Source organism: Cyprinus carpio, chromosome A8, assembly GCF_018340385.1.
Source record: "Cyprinus carpio isolate SPL01 chromosome A8, ASM1834038v1, whole genome shotgun sequence".
NCBI lineage: Eukaryota > Metazoa > Chordata > Actinopteri > Cypriniformes > Cyprinidae > Cyprinus > Cyprinus carpio.
The window spans coordinates 22,419,723-22,438,098 of NC_056579.1; the positions used below are offsets into that span (position 1 = coordinate 22,419,723).

The following is an 18,376-nucleotide window of genomic DNA, read 5'->3' on the forward strand; positions in this document are numbered from 1 at the left end:
TGTCTCATTATGACCTAGACTCTTTTTTCACAAAAAAAGAAAGGAAAAGTCAAAAATAATTTTTTGTGTCAATCATCACTTGGTCAATTTATATCAGCAGTTGTACATCTCTGTTTCTTCCAAAGTCTTCCAATTACCTTTTTTCAGGGAACTTGGGTCAATATTTGTGTACAATAAATGTTTTTTATTTTTTTAAACAATCGTACATCTCATTTATCATCATTAAATTGTGTTGTTCACCTTGCTCTCTAGACATCCCATAATGGTAAAGCCCTTGAATGCCTGAATGCACTTGAATATTGAATGTTTTCTTCTTCAGTGAGCTCAGAAACACTGTAATGTGACCTTGACCTGCCGGCTGGATTTTTACTGTAGTACTGCACTCGATAAATCCAACATCCACTGCAGTCATGCATCATATAGATCAGTGACACTGGTTGTGATTTAATGCCTGTTTAAAATAACGTGAGCAAAACATGAGTTGAAACCTAATATTATTAGATTAGTTAAAAAAAAACATATTTTGTGTGTCTTAAAGGAATGTTCTGCATTCAGAAGAAGGTAAGCTCTGTCTGCAGCATCTCTGGCATGTTGTCGATTATCACAGAAAGTCATTTTGACTCATCCTTCAGTTTGTAAAAACAAGAAAAAAATTGCTTTTACAGTAATACTCTGACAATGTAAGTCTATAGGGCAAGTGTATCATGCTTTAAAAGCAGAAATGCTGCTGTGTTTTTTTTTTTTTTTTTTTTTAAATTAATTCTTCAGTATAAAAATGTGTCAGTTTATATATACTTTTTTTACTGAAAGTATGCATACTTTATAAGCATGTTATTATCACATTATGTATTGTAACATGTTCTTGATTTGAGGGGCGGTCAAAGTATTCAGATGTTGCTTTAAAGGAACCGCCAGGAACGATCCCATAAAAAGCTTCACATCTGATGGTGGAGAGAGGAGATAGTGAGATAGTGGTTGAGGTGCATCTTTAGTTTGTTAACCAAAGGCCACGAGTCCAGGACTGATGATACTTCTGACCTTGACAAGCATTATCGATTTTTTTGATTCATCCAAACCAGAGAGAAAAGATAGATGCCTGCTGAATGATTGATTGGTAGGAGGTTGGTTGCTGTCTCTCTCTCTCTGTCAGCCACACTTCCTGAACCTGAGGCTACAATTTCACCTCCTTCCATTCCCACTCCACCTCCTCTCCTCTCTCCATGGTGCAAGGTCTGCTTTTCTACACACTGCAGTGAGATACAGCGTTTGTGTGTGTATCTACAGTGGGCTCTGAAAGTTTGGGAGCACACTGGAAATCTGGGATCAAAAATCTAGAACGTTTTCATTCAAACTCTGATTTTTATGATATAATTTGTGATGTTGAAAAAATTCAAAACAGGAGCATTGAAAGCACGATTAGAACCAAAATAATATAGAAATTGTGCACGGAACTTTCACATAGGTAAGTAATCATGTATTTTGACAACCAAGGAGGCACTAACGCACACACTCAAGACCACTGTGTGAAAATAAGCCCCTCAGGACGTCTAACTCAACACTTCCTCTCAGAGAAACCACAAAAACAATCACACACTCTCACTCAAACCAACTGACTATCAAGCTGTCAGGAGCCAAGACAATCACAAAGGCCAGTTGGCTTAATGTTCAAGCATCAAACTGAAAATCTGCTGCAGAGGTTAATTAGAATATTACAGAGAATGTGCTGAGATTATTTGCTAAAGCAAGCAGCACTATTACTACTGCTCAGGGTCAGGGATTTGAACAAATCCCTTAAGATGTGGCGACTCCAAAAATCGACTCATATGTGGAAATAGCTTATTATGACCTATACTTACTGTCATAAAAATAACAAAAGTGTCATGTTGTGTGTGTCGTCACGAAATGACGTGTGACTGTCATTACCAATCAAAATGTGTCTTTGCTGTGTGGACTTCTTACACGACCCTTTAACCACATTTTTTACATTTATGCATTTGGCAGATGTTTTGGAAAGCGATTTGTAGTGCATTCAAGGTATACATTTTATCAGCATGTGTGTTCTGTGACACAATGGTCTACCAGTCGAACAACACAAATCCTAACACAGATAAAGAGCACAATGCATTAATACAAACATTTCTGTAGCATTTCTTGCTGTCGGTTGGGGCAGTAATTTAGGGACCACTCCTATGGGTCGTACTTCAGGGAAGTGACGAATGACCCATACAGTTGTATGGGTTGGAGGACATGTTGTAAAATCCAGTCATTTCAATGAGAATCCATGCAATCCTTTTGTGTGAGCGGTGCCTCATACATCGCTACAATATTGACCATAGACAATGAAATTTCATGTGACTGCACCTAACAATTAGTATTAAACATTGGTGTATATTACTTTTCAAGTGCAATTACTGTAAGCGATTAAACTTACAATTTCTGCCCAATGGACGATGAAATGTGTGAAAAAAATCTTACAGATTTCCATTAATGGAGGGACCCAAGCCATATCTAGTGACCAGAATATCACAGAGACTTGTAATTGAGTTGTTTTGACTTGGGCCAGTAAGAAACACCCTAGCAACCACATAGAATTGTGATTTTGTTGTTTTTACTTGCACCTTAGCATAATGAAGTTGAATACTTTAGCATTGAGCTTAGGAAATTAATTTTAGTTTTGCGACAACAACTACACTTTCATTAAACACCCTAGCAACCACATAGCTTCATGAAATTGAAACTGCTCCAAGCACCTTAAGCTCCTTTGGCAACAACCCAAGCATTGCGACAACAACTACACTTTCATTAAACACCCTAGCAACTACCCAAAAAACCCCTAGCAACCACATAGCATAATGAAATCAAAACTGATCCAAGCACCTTAAGCACTTTTGGCAACAACCCTACCATTACGACAACAACTACACTTTCATTATTTTCTTAAGAACATACATTAAGAACATACTTAACGAAACAGAGTCAACTACTCCATAACACAATTTCAATTTCAAAAGCTTTTTGTTTATCCCAAAGGGGATAGAAAAATGTCTTTAGACAATCCACATGTTTATTCCCTATCAGAAGTCATCTAGTCAAGATGCATGGTACAAACCACTGGCAGAGAAAGAAAACACTTGAAAGAAAGATGAAAGAAAACACTTTAGTAGTCATCTATAGTCAATAAGGATTATTCAATGTTAGTGTGCACTTCAATAATCTCTATGAGAAACACGGTACAGCAGATTAGGTGTGCATTAGTAATTAGTAGAGCTCATTAGTCGAAGCACAGTCTTCCTTTAGCATTCCTCCTTTTCACAAAAAAAAAAAAACCTTATTCCACCCAGAACAATACGTCTTTCCTGAGCTACAGTCCGTAATGAAGCTTTGGCAGAGCTGAGAGGTGCTTACCTTTGATTCCAAACTTTGAGTTGCGTCCAAACTTCAGAATGACAAGCATCAGGATGAAGCCTGTGAATGTGACCGCCGCAATTCCCACGACCACGTACACCTACGAGCAGAACGAAGAGCCTTCAGCGAGCGTTCAAAGCTTCAAGCACGGCTGGGTGAAAAACATGCTCTCTGCAGGGAGGAAAAGGTTTTCCTCGAGGATTTTGACCATTTTCTCAAAACCCAAGTTTGTGGGTTTTCAGATTTTATTGTACTAAAAACTGATTGGGCATCTAGAGATCACAAATGTGGCATAAAAAAAGAGCTTTTTTCCAGTTTACCAAATGTTTTGATTCTAAAATACTGAGAAATTTAATTTTCTACATAAAACCCCATTTCAAACTGACCCAACTATTCAGTTTCTGAACAAAGAATTTCATACTGCTGAAATGTTTAGGGTTTCTGAGTTCCCAGAATGCATTGCAGTATGAATAAATTACTGTATGTTATAAATCGCTTTGCGCGATTTATGGGAGTAACTGTAAACAACCAGCAAAAGGTTCGCTCAATGAAAGCAACTATTAGCTTTTTCAAAAATCGCGATTTATGGCAGTAACTGTAAACAACCAGCAAACAAGCATCCAACATTACGTGTAAAAGCATTAACAAATGAAAGCAACATTTAGCTTTTTCAAAAAACTGTGTTGCGCAGAAATATTACTGACATAATAAATATCATTGTAGTAACATACAATATATACGTGATAAATATCATTGTAGTAACATACAATAATTTACAAAAAAAAAGGCTCTGTTGACGTTTTGACAAATTTATCCGCTATATTAGGCATTTTGTGAACGAACAAATTCAGATTTACTAAACAAAGTAGTGTTACTTAGTATAATTATTAAGACAACTACTGATGCCCTGATACTGTGATGTAGTGAAATATATTAAAAAGATCCTGATTGTATGAAACACATTTGAAGCTGTTGTAAAATGATGATAAACGTACAGCAGTGAATGCACATTCTGCAGCCTAATGGACTTGAATCCAATTATTAATATCAATAAAAGTAACTATTTAAACACATCAGCATCATTCAGCATATTTCTGTCATTTTAAAAGGGGAATATGCTGCTTGAGGGTGTGTGTATCAATGCCTGTTTAGGGGTTTGAGGCACTCCACTTGTGCGCACTATGTGTAAAATCATACAACATACATTCGCAACAGACATGTATTTTGATTTTGACGCAGCAAAACTCAACAGAAACTACACAAATAATTGGATTTCACTCACAGCAACTTTGTCCTCAGGCGGTCCAAGAGGAGTGTCATCTGTGTAAAAGAGAGGAAACACTTAGCTACATGTGCTTTTAGACTACAGATCTATAATGTGCATGCTCATGTGTCTTTTTTCTTACCTGTAGTGGGATCTCACACGCAAGAAGACAAATAGAAGAAGAAGAAACTTTTTTTTTAATAACTTAAACTTGTAATAAAGACTTAATGACATTATAATATTACATGCATTACTGTCTAAACAGGGAAGGTTCCCCCCAGAATGAACATTTTGTCAATAATACCTGTGTAACTTGATTAAAACCCATATGACTTTTTTGTGTGGTACATTAGAAATAAGTCTCGAGTGTGAATAAATTATGTCAAAATCGACATTTGTGGTAACTATGACTATGATAATCATTCATATTATTGTGTAATTTGATTATGAAGTCTTATGAGACTCACCATAATACAGCGGATCAGTAACTGATTCTGATGGATAAACATGGAGAGAAAAACAAACAAGGCAACTTTTCAGACACCGTCTGGTCCAGCCACATTTACTGTGATTAGTTTTGATTTGGTTGCATGCAAATTTCAGCTCACCGTTCCACGGCTCATGCATGAAATGCGCGAATACTTCCTCGCGGGCCTCTCCGTATACATTTCTGGCCAGCAGCGTGTATTTTCCATTGTTGATGTGTGTGGGACTGTCCAGGTGTAAGCAGCCGTGGTACTCGCCCTCTGAGTAATCGTAGATCATGGTGCGGATAAAGGGGCCCTCCTCCATGGGATTGTCGTTTAATAACCAGCGTAGTTTAGGCTCTGGGTTGCCCGACACGCTGAAGGGAATGCACCAGTGGTGGTCCGAGATCGCATCCATCAGCTTGCTGATTACAGGAGGAACTGGCATCCCAAATAAATGGCACAGATAAACACAGCATAAATGACCGATACAAACATAAATGTAACTTGAATACTTAAAGATTTATGGTCTTATTGAAATGCATTACTGGCTGATTAAAGAAATGTAGATATCTTTTAAAGAATTAAAGATATCTAAATTAACTTCTCGTTGCTGATGAATAGATTAAAAGAATGTCACAGAAAACAGGATTTTGGGCTCTTTTAAAGCAATATAAACACATTAAAAATAAATTAAATTTAAATATTTTAACATTCACAACACAACTTTCTCTCCCCAGTCAACTCAGAACATTTACTGAAAATAAACTGCAAAAAAAAAAAAAAAAAAATAAATTATATAATATAATATATATATATATCATATATATATATATATATATATATATATATATATATATATATAATATATATATATAATATATATATATATATATATATATATATATATATATTAGGGCTGTCAAATGATTAATCACGATTAATCACATCCAAAATAAAAGTTTTGTTTTCATAATATATGTGTTTATACTGTGTATATTTATTATGGTATATATAAATGCGCACACATGCATGTATATATTTAAGAAGAATATGTTATGTTTATATATTAAATATATTTATATATAATATAAAATATAAGAATATAAATATATAAATGTATATACATGTAAATATTTTCTAAATATATAAGTTATGTGTGTGTATTTATATATACATAATAAATATACCCTGTACACATACATATATTATGTAAACAAAACTTTTATTTTGGATGTGATTAATCGTGATTAATCATTTGACAGCCCTAATATATATATATAATAAAATAAAACAGCACAATTTTACATATCATCACATAAAAAGTATTCAGCAACCTAATAAACAACAGTCTTAAAGGTACAAAAAATTGTCATGAACTAATTTATGACATTTTGGTTAAAGAAACCTTGGAATCATGTGGACTTACATTGCTGTTCAAAATTCGTAAAAGAATAGATTTATTTAAAAGAAATTAATACTTCTCAAGGATGCATTCAGTTGATCAAAAGTGACAGTAAAGACATTTATAATGCTGGAAAAATGTTCAGTTTCAAATAAGTGCTGTTTTTTAATCTTTCTATTCATCAAAGAATCCTGTAAAAATGTATCATGGTTTCCACAAAAATATTAAACTGTTTTCTACTTTGATAATAATCATGTTTCTTGAGCAGCAGATCAGAATATTAGAATGATTTCTAAAGGATCACGTGACACTGAAGACTGGAGTAATGATGCTGAAAATTCAGCTTTGATCACAGAAATAAATTACATTTTAAAATCAGTTCAACTAGAAAACAGTTACTTTAAATTGTAATAATATTTCACATATTACTGTTTTTATTGTATTTTTAATCAAATAAATGCAGCCATGGTAAACATAACAGACTTCTTTCAAAAAACCTTAAAACCTTGGTAGTATAAAAAATATGCAATTAATATGCAAAAGAGAATAATGCAATCACTCTCTTGGTAACTTACACAGTATGTCCAGATCCACAGAGGCCTCGGCCTCTCCCACCATGTTTTCAGACCTGCAGGTGATTTTGCATCCGTTGTCCAGGGAAGAGACATTCACGAGTCTGAGCTCTGACCTCTGACCTGAGTGCTCGTGCTGCAGCTGTGAGTTACAGCAATGTCAATGTCATTTCTATTTAAAGTCTACATGCAACCCAACTCCTCCCCATTTACAGATCATTATAGCCTTATTGTGCACAATTCATCGTTGCATGTTATTCCAAAGGAGCAAAAAAATGTCTTTAATCAAAATGTAATCACTTGCTACTCCTCTGAACTGACTTTCTTTTTCCACTGGTGGACGACCATTTGGATAATGTTAACCAATAGCCATTCGGGCATTGTTGTTTTTGTGAATGTCCTGTTACGCCACATTGAGAAAATGATTTGCAAATGGCACTTTATATTATCTCAACATAAATCAAAGCCTTAAAGTCTGTTAAAATCAACAAATATTCCATATTTGGCATATTATAAATGCGATAAAATAATTACAAGCAATCATCTCAGTAAAACTCTAAAGCAAATGTCACATAATAAGAAAGGCATTAACAATGCATAACTTTCATAATGAATAATATACTCCGAAACCTTGTCAAAGGGCTCATTACATGTACAGTTTGTTTACTCGCAAAACACATTTTTAAAATCTGGCAAGACATAGCAAACTTATTTCTGCTACATTCAGTTGTTGTAGTGAAAATAAATAGTATGGCCAAAGTCCCTTTAAGACAAGTCATGTCACTCGGCGGCCGTCTTTGAAACGCCTCTCGGGCATCCAAGAGAAACTCTTATCTCTTTGAATGTTGAAACATCAAATTCTCCAAAACTGTTCACTAGGCTTGCGATTAAATTTCATATTTGAAATCACCAAAGACATCTGATAACAACTGTGTCATAAATGTTGTTTCTTTTGCTCAAATAACGTTATAAAAAGTGTATTATTCAGACTAGATCAGCCAGTGTGCATGCACAGTCCTGAGCGCGCGTCTCAGACCGCTGACTGTTTCTATAGCAACCGGGACACTTCTAACAGCAGCTGCAGTGACGCGCTGACTTTACCGATTAGTGATTGGCACTTTCATTCAGAAGGCGGGGCTTCCTGTGATTGAGCGACCATATTGAGCGTTGCATTTTTCCCCATTCAAAACTAAACGAGTGACATGTCTTGGGTATCTATAGTCTTAGGTATGGCTACCCATCCCCCCACAGTCTGTATGGAGGCTTCGTTTTGACATGGGACAAACAAATTAAAAAAAAAGGTAACTGCAACTTTTTATCTCACAATTCTGAAATTTCTCACAATTCCAAGTTTAAATCTCATTTAAAATTATTTTTTGGTTTGCTTCCGCCACAGAATAAAAAATAAAAAACAACAGTTTTTATCTAACAATTGTTAGTTTAGGGGCCCTTTTTTAATGATTTAAGCACATGGTCTAAAGTGCACGGCGCAGGTGCACTCAGGGCGTGTCCAAATCTACTTTTGCTAGTTTAACGACGGGAGCGAGCGCCCGGCGCATGGTCTAAATGGGTTGTTCCTATTCTCTTAATGAGTAATGGGTGTTTTTGGGTGTAATGTGCAATAAACCAATCAGAGTCTCATCTCCCATCCCCTTTAAAAGCCAGTTGTGCTCGCACCATGGCGGGTTTGCTCTTTACATGGTGGAATGTAATTTTTCATTTTTAAAAATGTTTGTGTGCTTCTGCGCGTCCCTGTGTGTGTAATAAGCAAAGTGTACGCGCGTTGTGTACCCGCCTATAGGTGCATTACTAACGTGCTCTTTAAATAACAAAGAAAAATTATTGCGCCAGACTTTAGACCAGGTTTAAGGTTTAAGGTTTAACACACCTCTTTTTTAGACCAGCATGCCCAAATTGTGGGAGAAGCATTTTGTGTTTAAAAATGGTGGCGAATGATTTTGATATTTGAACTGCGTCGGGCTGAAACTAGCAAAAACACTTTCGCCGCGCCACATTGTGCCAGGTGTAAGATAGAGATAGATTTTCTCAGAACTGGGAGAAATTCTAAAAAGTAGGCACTACTAGAAAAAAGGCAGAATTGTGAGATACAAATTCAGAATTACAAGAACTTTGCAATTGCATGTTTATATCTCACAACTCAGATTTTTCTCTTCAGAATTGCGAGTTCATAAGTTTTTTTTCTTAGTTTTTGTCTAGTTGATTCTTTGATTTGTGGGTTTATATTTACATTTTTCTTTGATTTGAGGAAAAAGTTGTATTTTATCCAGTGGCAGAAACAAGCTTCCATAGTCTGTCCTCTGTGGCATCCACATCAAAGGAAACTGCAAGAGCCACTCACACTTACAACTGAATCAACTTTGTAAATTCGAGATGAAGGTTAGAATTACCTCGTACGCTGAATTCAATTTGCAGGTGCTCCAGTTCAGATTAGGTGTGGGCATTCCTGAGGTGTTGCACACCAGCGTCACATTTAACCCTTTCCGCATGGTCACTTTAGTGGGTTTGAGAGTCACAGTGGGGAGAACTAGACAGAAAACACACCACAAACCAATTCATACACAGATTAACAATCAACTATTACAGTTCCAAAAACTAACATTCTTAATCCGAATCAGTCTCGTCGGTTTTAGTAAAAAAACACATTTTCCTCATACTGTGACATTCACTATGCACTCCATACTTTCCGGTTTTCATTCCTTTGTTTCAGTACTGACAGATACTCAATTGTTGTATCTCTTTGGATCACGCTTTCTATTACATCATTACTACAGCAAACAATGTACATCCACCGGATATTGTCTGAACAAACAGATCTGATTATATCACTTTCAAAATGACAGTGCGAATAATCAAAACGGTCAGTTTTGTGTGCAGCGTGAAGAAGTCTATAGGAACTTATAATAAAGCAATAAGCTCCAAGAAGTCGTGGTTTACAGTGAATTTATAACAGCTAAGGGGCGTTGTTATGCACGACGTGAATAAATTCACTGTAAATCACGGCCTTACAGGGCTTACTGCTTTTATAAAATGGTTATTCCATATACATAGGAAGGTTTCACAGAATAAAACAAATAAAGAGCAAATAAAGTGTAATGATGTAAATAAAAACAGTATTCTTCCACTTATTAATGTAGAATGTAGTTAATGGTTGTGGTTTATGGTTGGTGGTTGTTGGTGGACAAAAAGAAGTGAAGAAAGGTGTATGTTTGTAGAGTAATTTACAACAGCTTCGATCGCGGCTCAACCAATCAGAATCAAGGACCGGACCGATGCGCTTTATAAGAGTAAATTCAATTTAACATTTTACATTTTTAAATTTTACAAACTCTTAAAAAAAATCATTTTTGTGATCTATATATATTCAGAATCCATCTATATCTATATTATATTTCATTAAATTATCTCTCATTTTATTTCTTATTTTCAGGGTATATTTAACCTAAAGTGACCCTGACATTGACATTTGACATTTAGTTCAGAAATGGCATCACTTTTAAAGACATTTAATGAAGGTAAATTAATGTCAACATTAAAACATAAAAAAAAAAAAAAAAATTGGAATACATACAAACTGCTAAAAAAAACAAAAACAAACAAAAAACATTTTTGTGATGTACATTCAGAATCAATATACATTATTATATTATATTATATTATATTATATTATATTATATTATATTATATTATATTATATTACTAAAGTAAAACATTTTTAAATTCTGTTCTAATTTGATTTCTTATTTTCTAACAGTCATTTTCAGGATACATTTAAAGTGGCACAGAAGTGTACAATATATTTCTTATTTCATCTCAGAAATCAGATCTCTTGTGCTTCTCCGTCTGCGTCACAGGAATGCGCTCCGACTAAACCCAAGGCCAAAGAGTGCAGACAGCTCTGACCGGCTCTGTCATGAACAGACAGCCAAATCAGATCTCTATCTCTATCTGCTCTCAGGCAGCGGCAATTGACATCCTTATCACCGCGTCCCATGACATCGCTTGCTTCTGCAGGAAACTGCAGCTCACGCAACTTTGATCATTTCATAAGAATCATGTATGCTTTTTTTGAGTGATGTTTTAACATCCACCACACACAGCACATTCCTTCAGCCTGCTCAGACCGGACAAACAGTTTCCCCTCATCACCTCTTTTTCTTCTAAGAATAGTTCACCCAAAACATTTGCAGAAAATGTACGCTGAAAAAAAGTTTGGTTGTGAAACATTTTTTACTTGTTCAGCAATGGATCCTCTGCAGTGAATGGGTGCCGAGTCCAAACAGCTGATAAAAGCATCACAATAATTCACACCACTCCAGTCCATCAGTTAATGACTTGTGAAACCAAAAGCTGTGAGTTTGTAAAAAAATTAAAAAATTCCCTCACTAATATGTTTTAATGTTAGGTGTCTTAACAGCCCATTATCCATAATTATGTGTCCTCCAGTGAAGTCCATCTCCTATTGTCCCCAAACATCATAATCCTCTATATTTGTTTAAAACTGTTTTGGGTTGTTTTTGCTTGAAAGCAGAGCTTGACCTCTATTTCTCTCTTGATTTAGTCGAGAGACTTTCTAACTGGAGACAGCAGTATTATGGATTAAGGATTTGAATATTAGCTGCAGGCACCAGTTTTAAGTTAAAACCCCTTAATGATGGATTTGTTTCTGACAAACACACAGCTTTTGGCTTCACAAGTCATTAGCTGATGGTCTGGAGCTGTGTGGATTATTTGTGATGTTTTTATCTGCTGTTTGGACTTTCTGACGGCACCCATTCACTGCAGAGGATCCACTGCTGAGCAAGTGATGCAATGCTACATTTCTCTAAATCTGATGAAGAAACTCATCTACATCTTGGATGACCTTAGGGGGACTACATTTGCAGCACATTTTCATTTTAAAAATGAAAAAATGAAAATTCATCATTTACTCATGCTCACATCATTCCAAACCTGTGACATTCTGAGGAACACAAAAGAAGATATTTGGGGTCTAAAACATCACTGTTAGCCCCTGATTTTCACTATATATATATATATATATATATGTATATATATATATATATATGAGATTTGAGATTAAATGTCAACAAGTCCAAACTTTCCATTTCTAATTTAAACTGCACTGGCAAAAAATCTCTCATGTACATTTGGCCCTCGATGTTCCAAAAATGGTAAGTTGAAACAATCACTGGAGCAGCCCATTTTCTTTCATGGCACAAAAAAAAAAAAAAAAAAAAAAAAAAAATTGGAAAAGAAAGGCAGCATTTTGGCCACAGGCCAGCAGACGCATGTCTCAGTGTTTTTGCATTCTGGGGATCCCCCCGTCTGTCTCTATTTTTCCCTTTTCCTCCCTCGCTCTCTTGTCTTCTCTTCCTCCCTCGAGGGCCTTCTGCTGTGGTATTGTTTAAAATAGGCCTGGCTGGAGGCTGATCTTTGGATCAATAATTATCTGCGTCTCAAGCCGCAGTCATAAAACTACAGCCTGGACAAATCACATCTTACCAAACAAACAAACCTACATTTCAATATTAAATATTAGATTACGCTTGCTCGGAGTAAAACTATAACAAGTTTCATTTAAAATATGCAGATTTTTAGCTATCCAGGCCATAGAAGATTGTTTTAGTTAATTCTTTCTAGTAAGTTGCTTCATCACAGAAATGCATCTTGACAATTAGTTTTGACAGATTCAATTTATGGCAGCTCGTAATGAAGAACAGTGCTGGTATTATTAACTAAAACTAAAACTTCTTAACTAAAACTAATATAAAAAAATATGTTTGCAGTAACTGAAATAAAGCTGGAAAAAAAAATTATATTAGATTAAAAAAAAATCTAGCTGAAAAAAGCTAATAAATAAGTAAATATATAAAAAAAAATACAAAAATGCCTAAGCATATACATACTACTAATAAATACAATATTATATAATTAAAATAAAATTAAAATAACTTATAAACACATATGAAACCAATATTATATAATTAAAATAAAATTAAAATAACTTATAAACACATATGAAACCCTCATATATATATTGAAATTATACATAAATATGTTTTTTATTATTATTATTATTTTATGTACATTTATATACATAATATATATCTCTCATAGGTCTATATATTATGAAATTCATAAATTTTTTTTTTATTATTTTTTTTCTTCAAGGTGATTTTTGGTAGTTTTAAGGTTTTTTTTTGTTTTTTTTTCTTGTTTGGTAGTTTTTCACCAAAACAGACACAACCTAATTTTTCCCGTCTATTTTTGTGACCATGTAAATGTGTTATGTTAATGCACTTGACTGTGAAACAGGATACGGCACTGTGCTGCACTTGTCTACAAGCTGTTGGTTAATCCTGGTTCCAGTCATGTTGGTTACAGTATCTACAGAACTTTGTAAAAGGTTCACAAAGCAATCTGTGGAGCAATTTGCTGTAAACACTGTTAAGTGAAACTGAAACTAAAATTCAGGATCCTTGAGAACTTGAGAATTTTTCTTTATATTACTCCTTCATCATTAGTCAATGGACTTTTATCATTATCATCTAATTCTTACCACAGTTCGTCATTTTGAGGGTAGACAGCGCTATCCGCATTCCTCCCTCCTCCACACACAGCAGGTCCTCGGCCTCCTCTCCTCTCCACTGCTTCAGCCACACGTTTTCACATATGCACTGCAAAGGATTGCCTGCCAGCAACCTGCAACAAACAGAGACACACACGTTTAGCATGACAGCACCCTGAAACATTCAATGCAAAAAATATTGACCAAAAACACAAATAACTCTACGTGAAACCTGATAGGACTACTTTACATATCATTACGGTGCACATGAATGTATTTGCGATTCCGGTTATCGGACAATATTTCTGAGAATATTGCACTGTTTGGCTGATTCCAAACATTCCCAAATTTACCAACAACCCTGCAAATGCAATCAAATATTTTTTTTTAATAAATGCTACTTTTGAATGGATTTTAAATATATTATGTAAAATATGTTATGTTTAATAGTTTTATATTGTGTGCATGCATGGTTTGCTGCATTCATTGTTTTTTCTATTAGCAAAAACAAAAATAAATAAATAAATAAATAAAAAATAACCACAAACTGTAATATATCTTTAATAAAAGGTCTGAGACTCACAGATATGAAATGTTTAAATGACGAAACGTCCTCCAGGATAGACTGGACAGATTGTTTTCTTTGAGATTCCTGTAGACCGAAACAATGACCAGCACTGACTAAATGTATTATATATTTATAATATAAATATATAATATAAATCATAAAAATATCACAGTATTTATATAATAAAAAAATACTAATTTGATTTAACAGTCATATTTTTAAACAATGTAGTTAACATTTCAGAATTAATATTTAAAATTATTTTTTTACATAACACAAAACTTTCTAAACAACCAAAACATGCTAAACTGAACCTCCAGCTTCTACATAACCAAAACACTCACAGATATTGTAGTTTCGGGTTGCTCGCAAAAGCCTGCCTCGAAATATATGCGAGCCTCGTGTTTGTTATGGTTCTGCAGGACAACACAAACACGGATGTCATAAATTTCCATCTCACAGCATGAAGAACCTAAAAGCTGTTCCACATTTTATACTCACAAGTTTCTGAGGTTGCGGTACGAGTCTAGATCTTTTTCATTAATGGATTTGAAGCTGCTTTGATTTGCAATGTATCTGTAAACGGCAACAACAACAAGATCTCACTAAAAGAGTCATGCAGCGTTGATCCCAATAATAATAATAATAATAATTTATCTGTAAACGGCAACAACAACAAGATCTCACTAAAAGAGTCATGCAGCGTTGATCCCAATAATAAAAATATTTTTTAAAGATTAAAAAAATCACATGCAGCTGGCCTAAATTCAAACAAATGCACTTCTAGTGTGATTTAAACAGCAACTAATTTCAAAATACTACTTAACCTAATTAAAGTAAATCAAACTGACAGTGATTCATATTATTTATTTTTTGTAAACGTTTGTGTTAAACAGTCAACATGAAGTAGCAATGCAGCAGATATAACTGAGTAATAATACAGTGTTCTCATAAAATTACTTTGGCACAATGATTCAAGTACAATAAAAACTGGATAAATCATTGAAATCAAACAGCAGTTCACTGAATGACACAACGTGCATCTGATCTTCTGTGGCCTCTTCTTTATAACTTACATGTCTGTGATATTCTCCATCTCTGCCTCGGACTGCAGCATGGGGAAAGCCACAATGCTGCGCTCCGCATCCACGCACGAGATCCGCGCGCCCGTGCACGTGCAGAGCTCCGGACAAGCGGCACCGGGCCTCCAGAGCGCGAGCAGCATCAGAACCCAACCGGACCCCCAGCCCGCCATGCCGAAGCCCCCCGACAGCAGGCTCATCCCCGGGTCCCCACCTCCAGATCTAAGACCCCTTGTTTCCAACGCGTGGAGAGCGCGCTGAACACCCGCGTCTGGAGCGTCCGAGCGCGACACGCAGAACGGCTCGTCACGCTCCGTCGACCTTGTCTCGCGCGTCTGTCTGCGTGAAGCGTCCGTGGTGCTCCTCTTGCCTCCGTATGCCTCGCTCTGTCTGGACTGAAGGACCGAGACGCTGGCGTTAAAGGACGCGGCCGGTGAGCTCACATAAGATAAGGACAGAAGACGCGCTCTTGAGAGACGCGAGAGCTGAAGTGAGGGCGCGCGGGCGCTGGATGATGCGCAGCGCATCTGAGGGGAGGAGACGAGGAGCTCATTCAGACACTTCATTGATTATTATTGACAGAGTGTAGCATCCTTACACCGATCAAGACTTAAGACCCTGAGGCGTATGAATTACGCACAGAAGTCAGCGTATGTTTCATCTCAGATCATGGTGATGATGACAGCAGAGCTGGACAGATGTAGTTCACACACAGCAGTTTTTTGTGCATGAATCTTTAAATGCACGAATTGTTCTCGTGTCTTCTGTGCACTGACTCACAGTCCTCGACTCTCTCTCAGCGCGAGTCCTTCAGTCGGACTCACACCAAGGAAATAAACAGAGAGGGGGTGGAAAAATTAAGTGCAAAAATATCGACCATATACACAATTAAAATGACGCAAGAGTATATTATTGGAAATCATCGTGGATTTTATCTTGGCTACTAACTGTATTAGTGTTATTATTAATATAAGTCACATTCAAAATTGATAAGCAACGCATGCTCCTCTTTTTGCAGATAGGTCTATAGATATCTGACATTTAAAACATATTGCTCGTCACGTGACAAAGCATCGATTTGCCTACAATGTTGGGCCTTGTCAGCAATAAAGGCTCTTCACACCAAGAACGAAAACTATAAAGATGACTAAAATGATCTGATCTGGTGTCTGCCGTTTTAAATACTCCAGATCTTTAAAGCAGGATGACGTCTGATTTAAATACATAAATACATACATGTGTTTATTCTTCTTAAAGGGATAGTTCACCCAAAAATTTAATATGTTGTCATCAGTTACTCATCCTTGTTGTTCCAAACAGTTGCTGGTTGCCATTGACTTCCATATAAGTATGAAAAAAACAAACAAACAACAACAACAACAACAACAAAACGCTATGGAAGTGAGTGGCTACCGGCAGCTGCTTGGTTACACACATTCTTCAAAATATCTTCTTTTGTTTTCAGGATTAGAAACAACATGATGGCAAGTACGTTAGGCTAAAAATTATGACTTAATTTTCAAATTTGGGTGATCTATCCATTTAATTGTTGGCGAGCGGAAAATCGGGGCTAGCTGATTTGTAGACCAGCACATATTAATAAAGGATCTTACGATTTGTTTCAGTCACACCTAATGAATCGAATGATGAGTTGCTCATAACACAAAAGGCCACTCACTTGTCGCCACCTGCGTTGAGTGAACGACTCGTTGCATTAAACCGATTCGAGACGATTAAACGAGTCGCTACATAGCAGCTCTCGCAGCCCCTTACCGGGGTCACGCATCGTTCTACTGACGTCAGGATTGACGCACGACGTGGGACTAGAAATCAAATTAAATGAGCGTGCGCGCACAGTGGGAGTCTCTGAAGGGGCCATTTATGGTGCACTCAGTTAATGACACTCAGGTGTTTTTAGGCCAGGACCATGAAGATCGAGCTATAGGATCTCTATGATTAAGGCCAAGTCTACTGTACGCTTTAATTGAACTGATGGAGCGTGAAATTACATGAGACAAGAGTTACGTCATTATGGAAGCCCTTTGCATTCTGGTCTTGAACTGTGCAGACTCTTTTTTTGTACCTTTATGTAAACCACAGGAAGAACAGCCCACCTCAGAATTAACTGGCTCATTAAACTCTGTTTGGCATGTGCTTGGCTCACAATTAATGTTTGTATTTTACACTGCAATTACACTCCACTGCTGCCATCTACTGGTGGCCGTTGCTATTTTTTTCAGGACTTCATTGTAACGCAGCTGTTATTGTTTCTTAAATTAAGAATAATTATTTGCAAACCCATTTTGTACTCTGAGTATTTTTAAGGCATGCATATATTAGTTTAGTATTTTTGTGCACTTAATCACAGTCATTTTTTAATAATTGCCCCATCTTCATTTCAGTCAACATATAGTAAGTGTTACTGCTGACCATCTCGGTCTTTAGCCTAATTTTCTCAGCACTCTAGCATGACCCCAGAAACACTAGCTTCACAAATAAGTAATCCCAACACTGTTTTTATGACCACCCTGCTGGTGTAAACCACTCTAAGACCTAAACCTGCTATGACTAGGACGGAAGACCAGCTAAGACCAGTCAACAGCTTAAACTGTTTTTCACTTTTTTTTTCTTTCTTTCAGCAGGGCAGAGATAATGATCTATTCAATAAAAGGAGTAATAAATGCGAAGCTCAAAAAGGCCTTTTGTTCAATATCTTTGAAGAAATGTGGACCATGTGCATCAAATTTTCCATGCAAAAAGAAAATGCTAATGTGAATGTGCACACAGATGATGACAGTTATAACTTGCATGAGAAGGGGAAGACTTCCATGTAGGTAACAGACATTTCAATGCCATGTCAGCAGCTGAGGCTATTATTATTATTACTATTATTATAGTATTACAACACATAGCAACCACCCACAATATTTTCTTCAGTAAAATCTAAAAATTAAAAGGAAAAACAACATTTATTTTAAATTTATTAAATCATTTTTGAAGACATTCAAATATATACACAACAAA

At 35.9% G+C, this 18,376-nt stretch overlaps 1 protein-coding gene across 2 annotated transcripts in view; it reads right to left on the reverse strand.

Annotated features, from left to right (window-relative positions):
- Positions 1-16,118, reverse strand: part of LOC109105133 (BDNF/NT-3 growth factors receptor-like) — a 46,983-nt gene extending 30,865 nt beyond the window's left edge. Inside the window, exons 1-12 of one of the 2 annotated variants that reach the window (XM_042762811.1) lie at positions 15,347-16,117; positions 14,772-14,846; positions 14,615-14,686; positions 14,286-14,354; positions 13,694-13,836; positions 9,522-9,658; positions 7,117-7,255; positions 5,278-5,577; positions 5,137-5,163; positions 4,812-4,823; positions 4,688-4,725; positions 3,406-3,505 (exon numbers count right to left, since the gene is read on the reverse strand). In XM_042762811.1, the coding sequence (XP_042618745.1) occupies positions 3,406-3,505; positions 4,688-4,725; positions 4,812-4,823; positions 5,137-5,163; positions 5,278-5,577; positions 7,117-7,255; positions 9,522-9,658; positions 13,694-13,836; positions 14,286-14,354; positions 14,615-14,686; positions 14,772-14,846; positions 15,347-15,918 (1,684 nt within the window). In that variant the 5' untranslated portion in view covers positions 15,919-16,117. Of the gene's footprint in view, positions 1-3,405; positions 3,506-4,687; positions 4,726-4,811; positions 4,824-5,136; positions 5,164-5,277; positions 5,578-7,116; positions 7,256-9,521; positions 9,659-13,693; positions 13,837-14,285; positions 14,355-14,614; positions 14,687-14,771; positions 14,847-15,346 lie in introns of both variants that reach the window. The other variant, XM_042762813.1, reaches the window with a different exon arrangement.
- Positions 16,119-18,376: the final 2,258 nt, after the last annotated feature.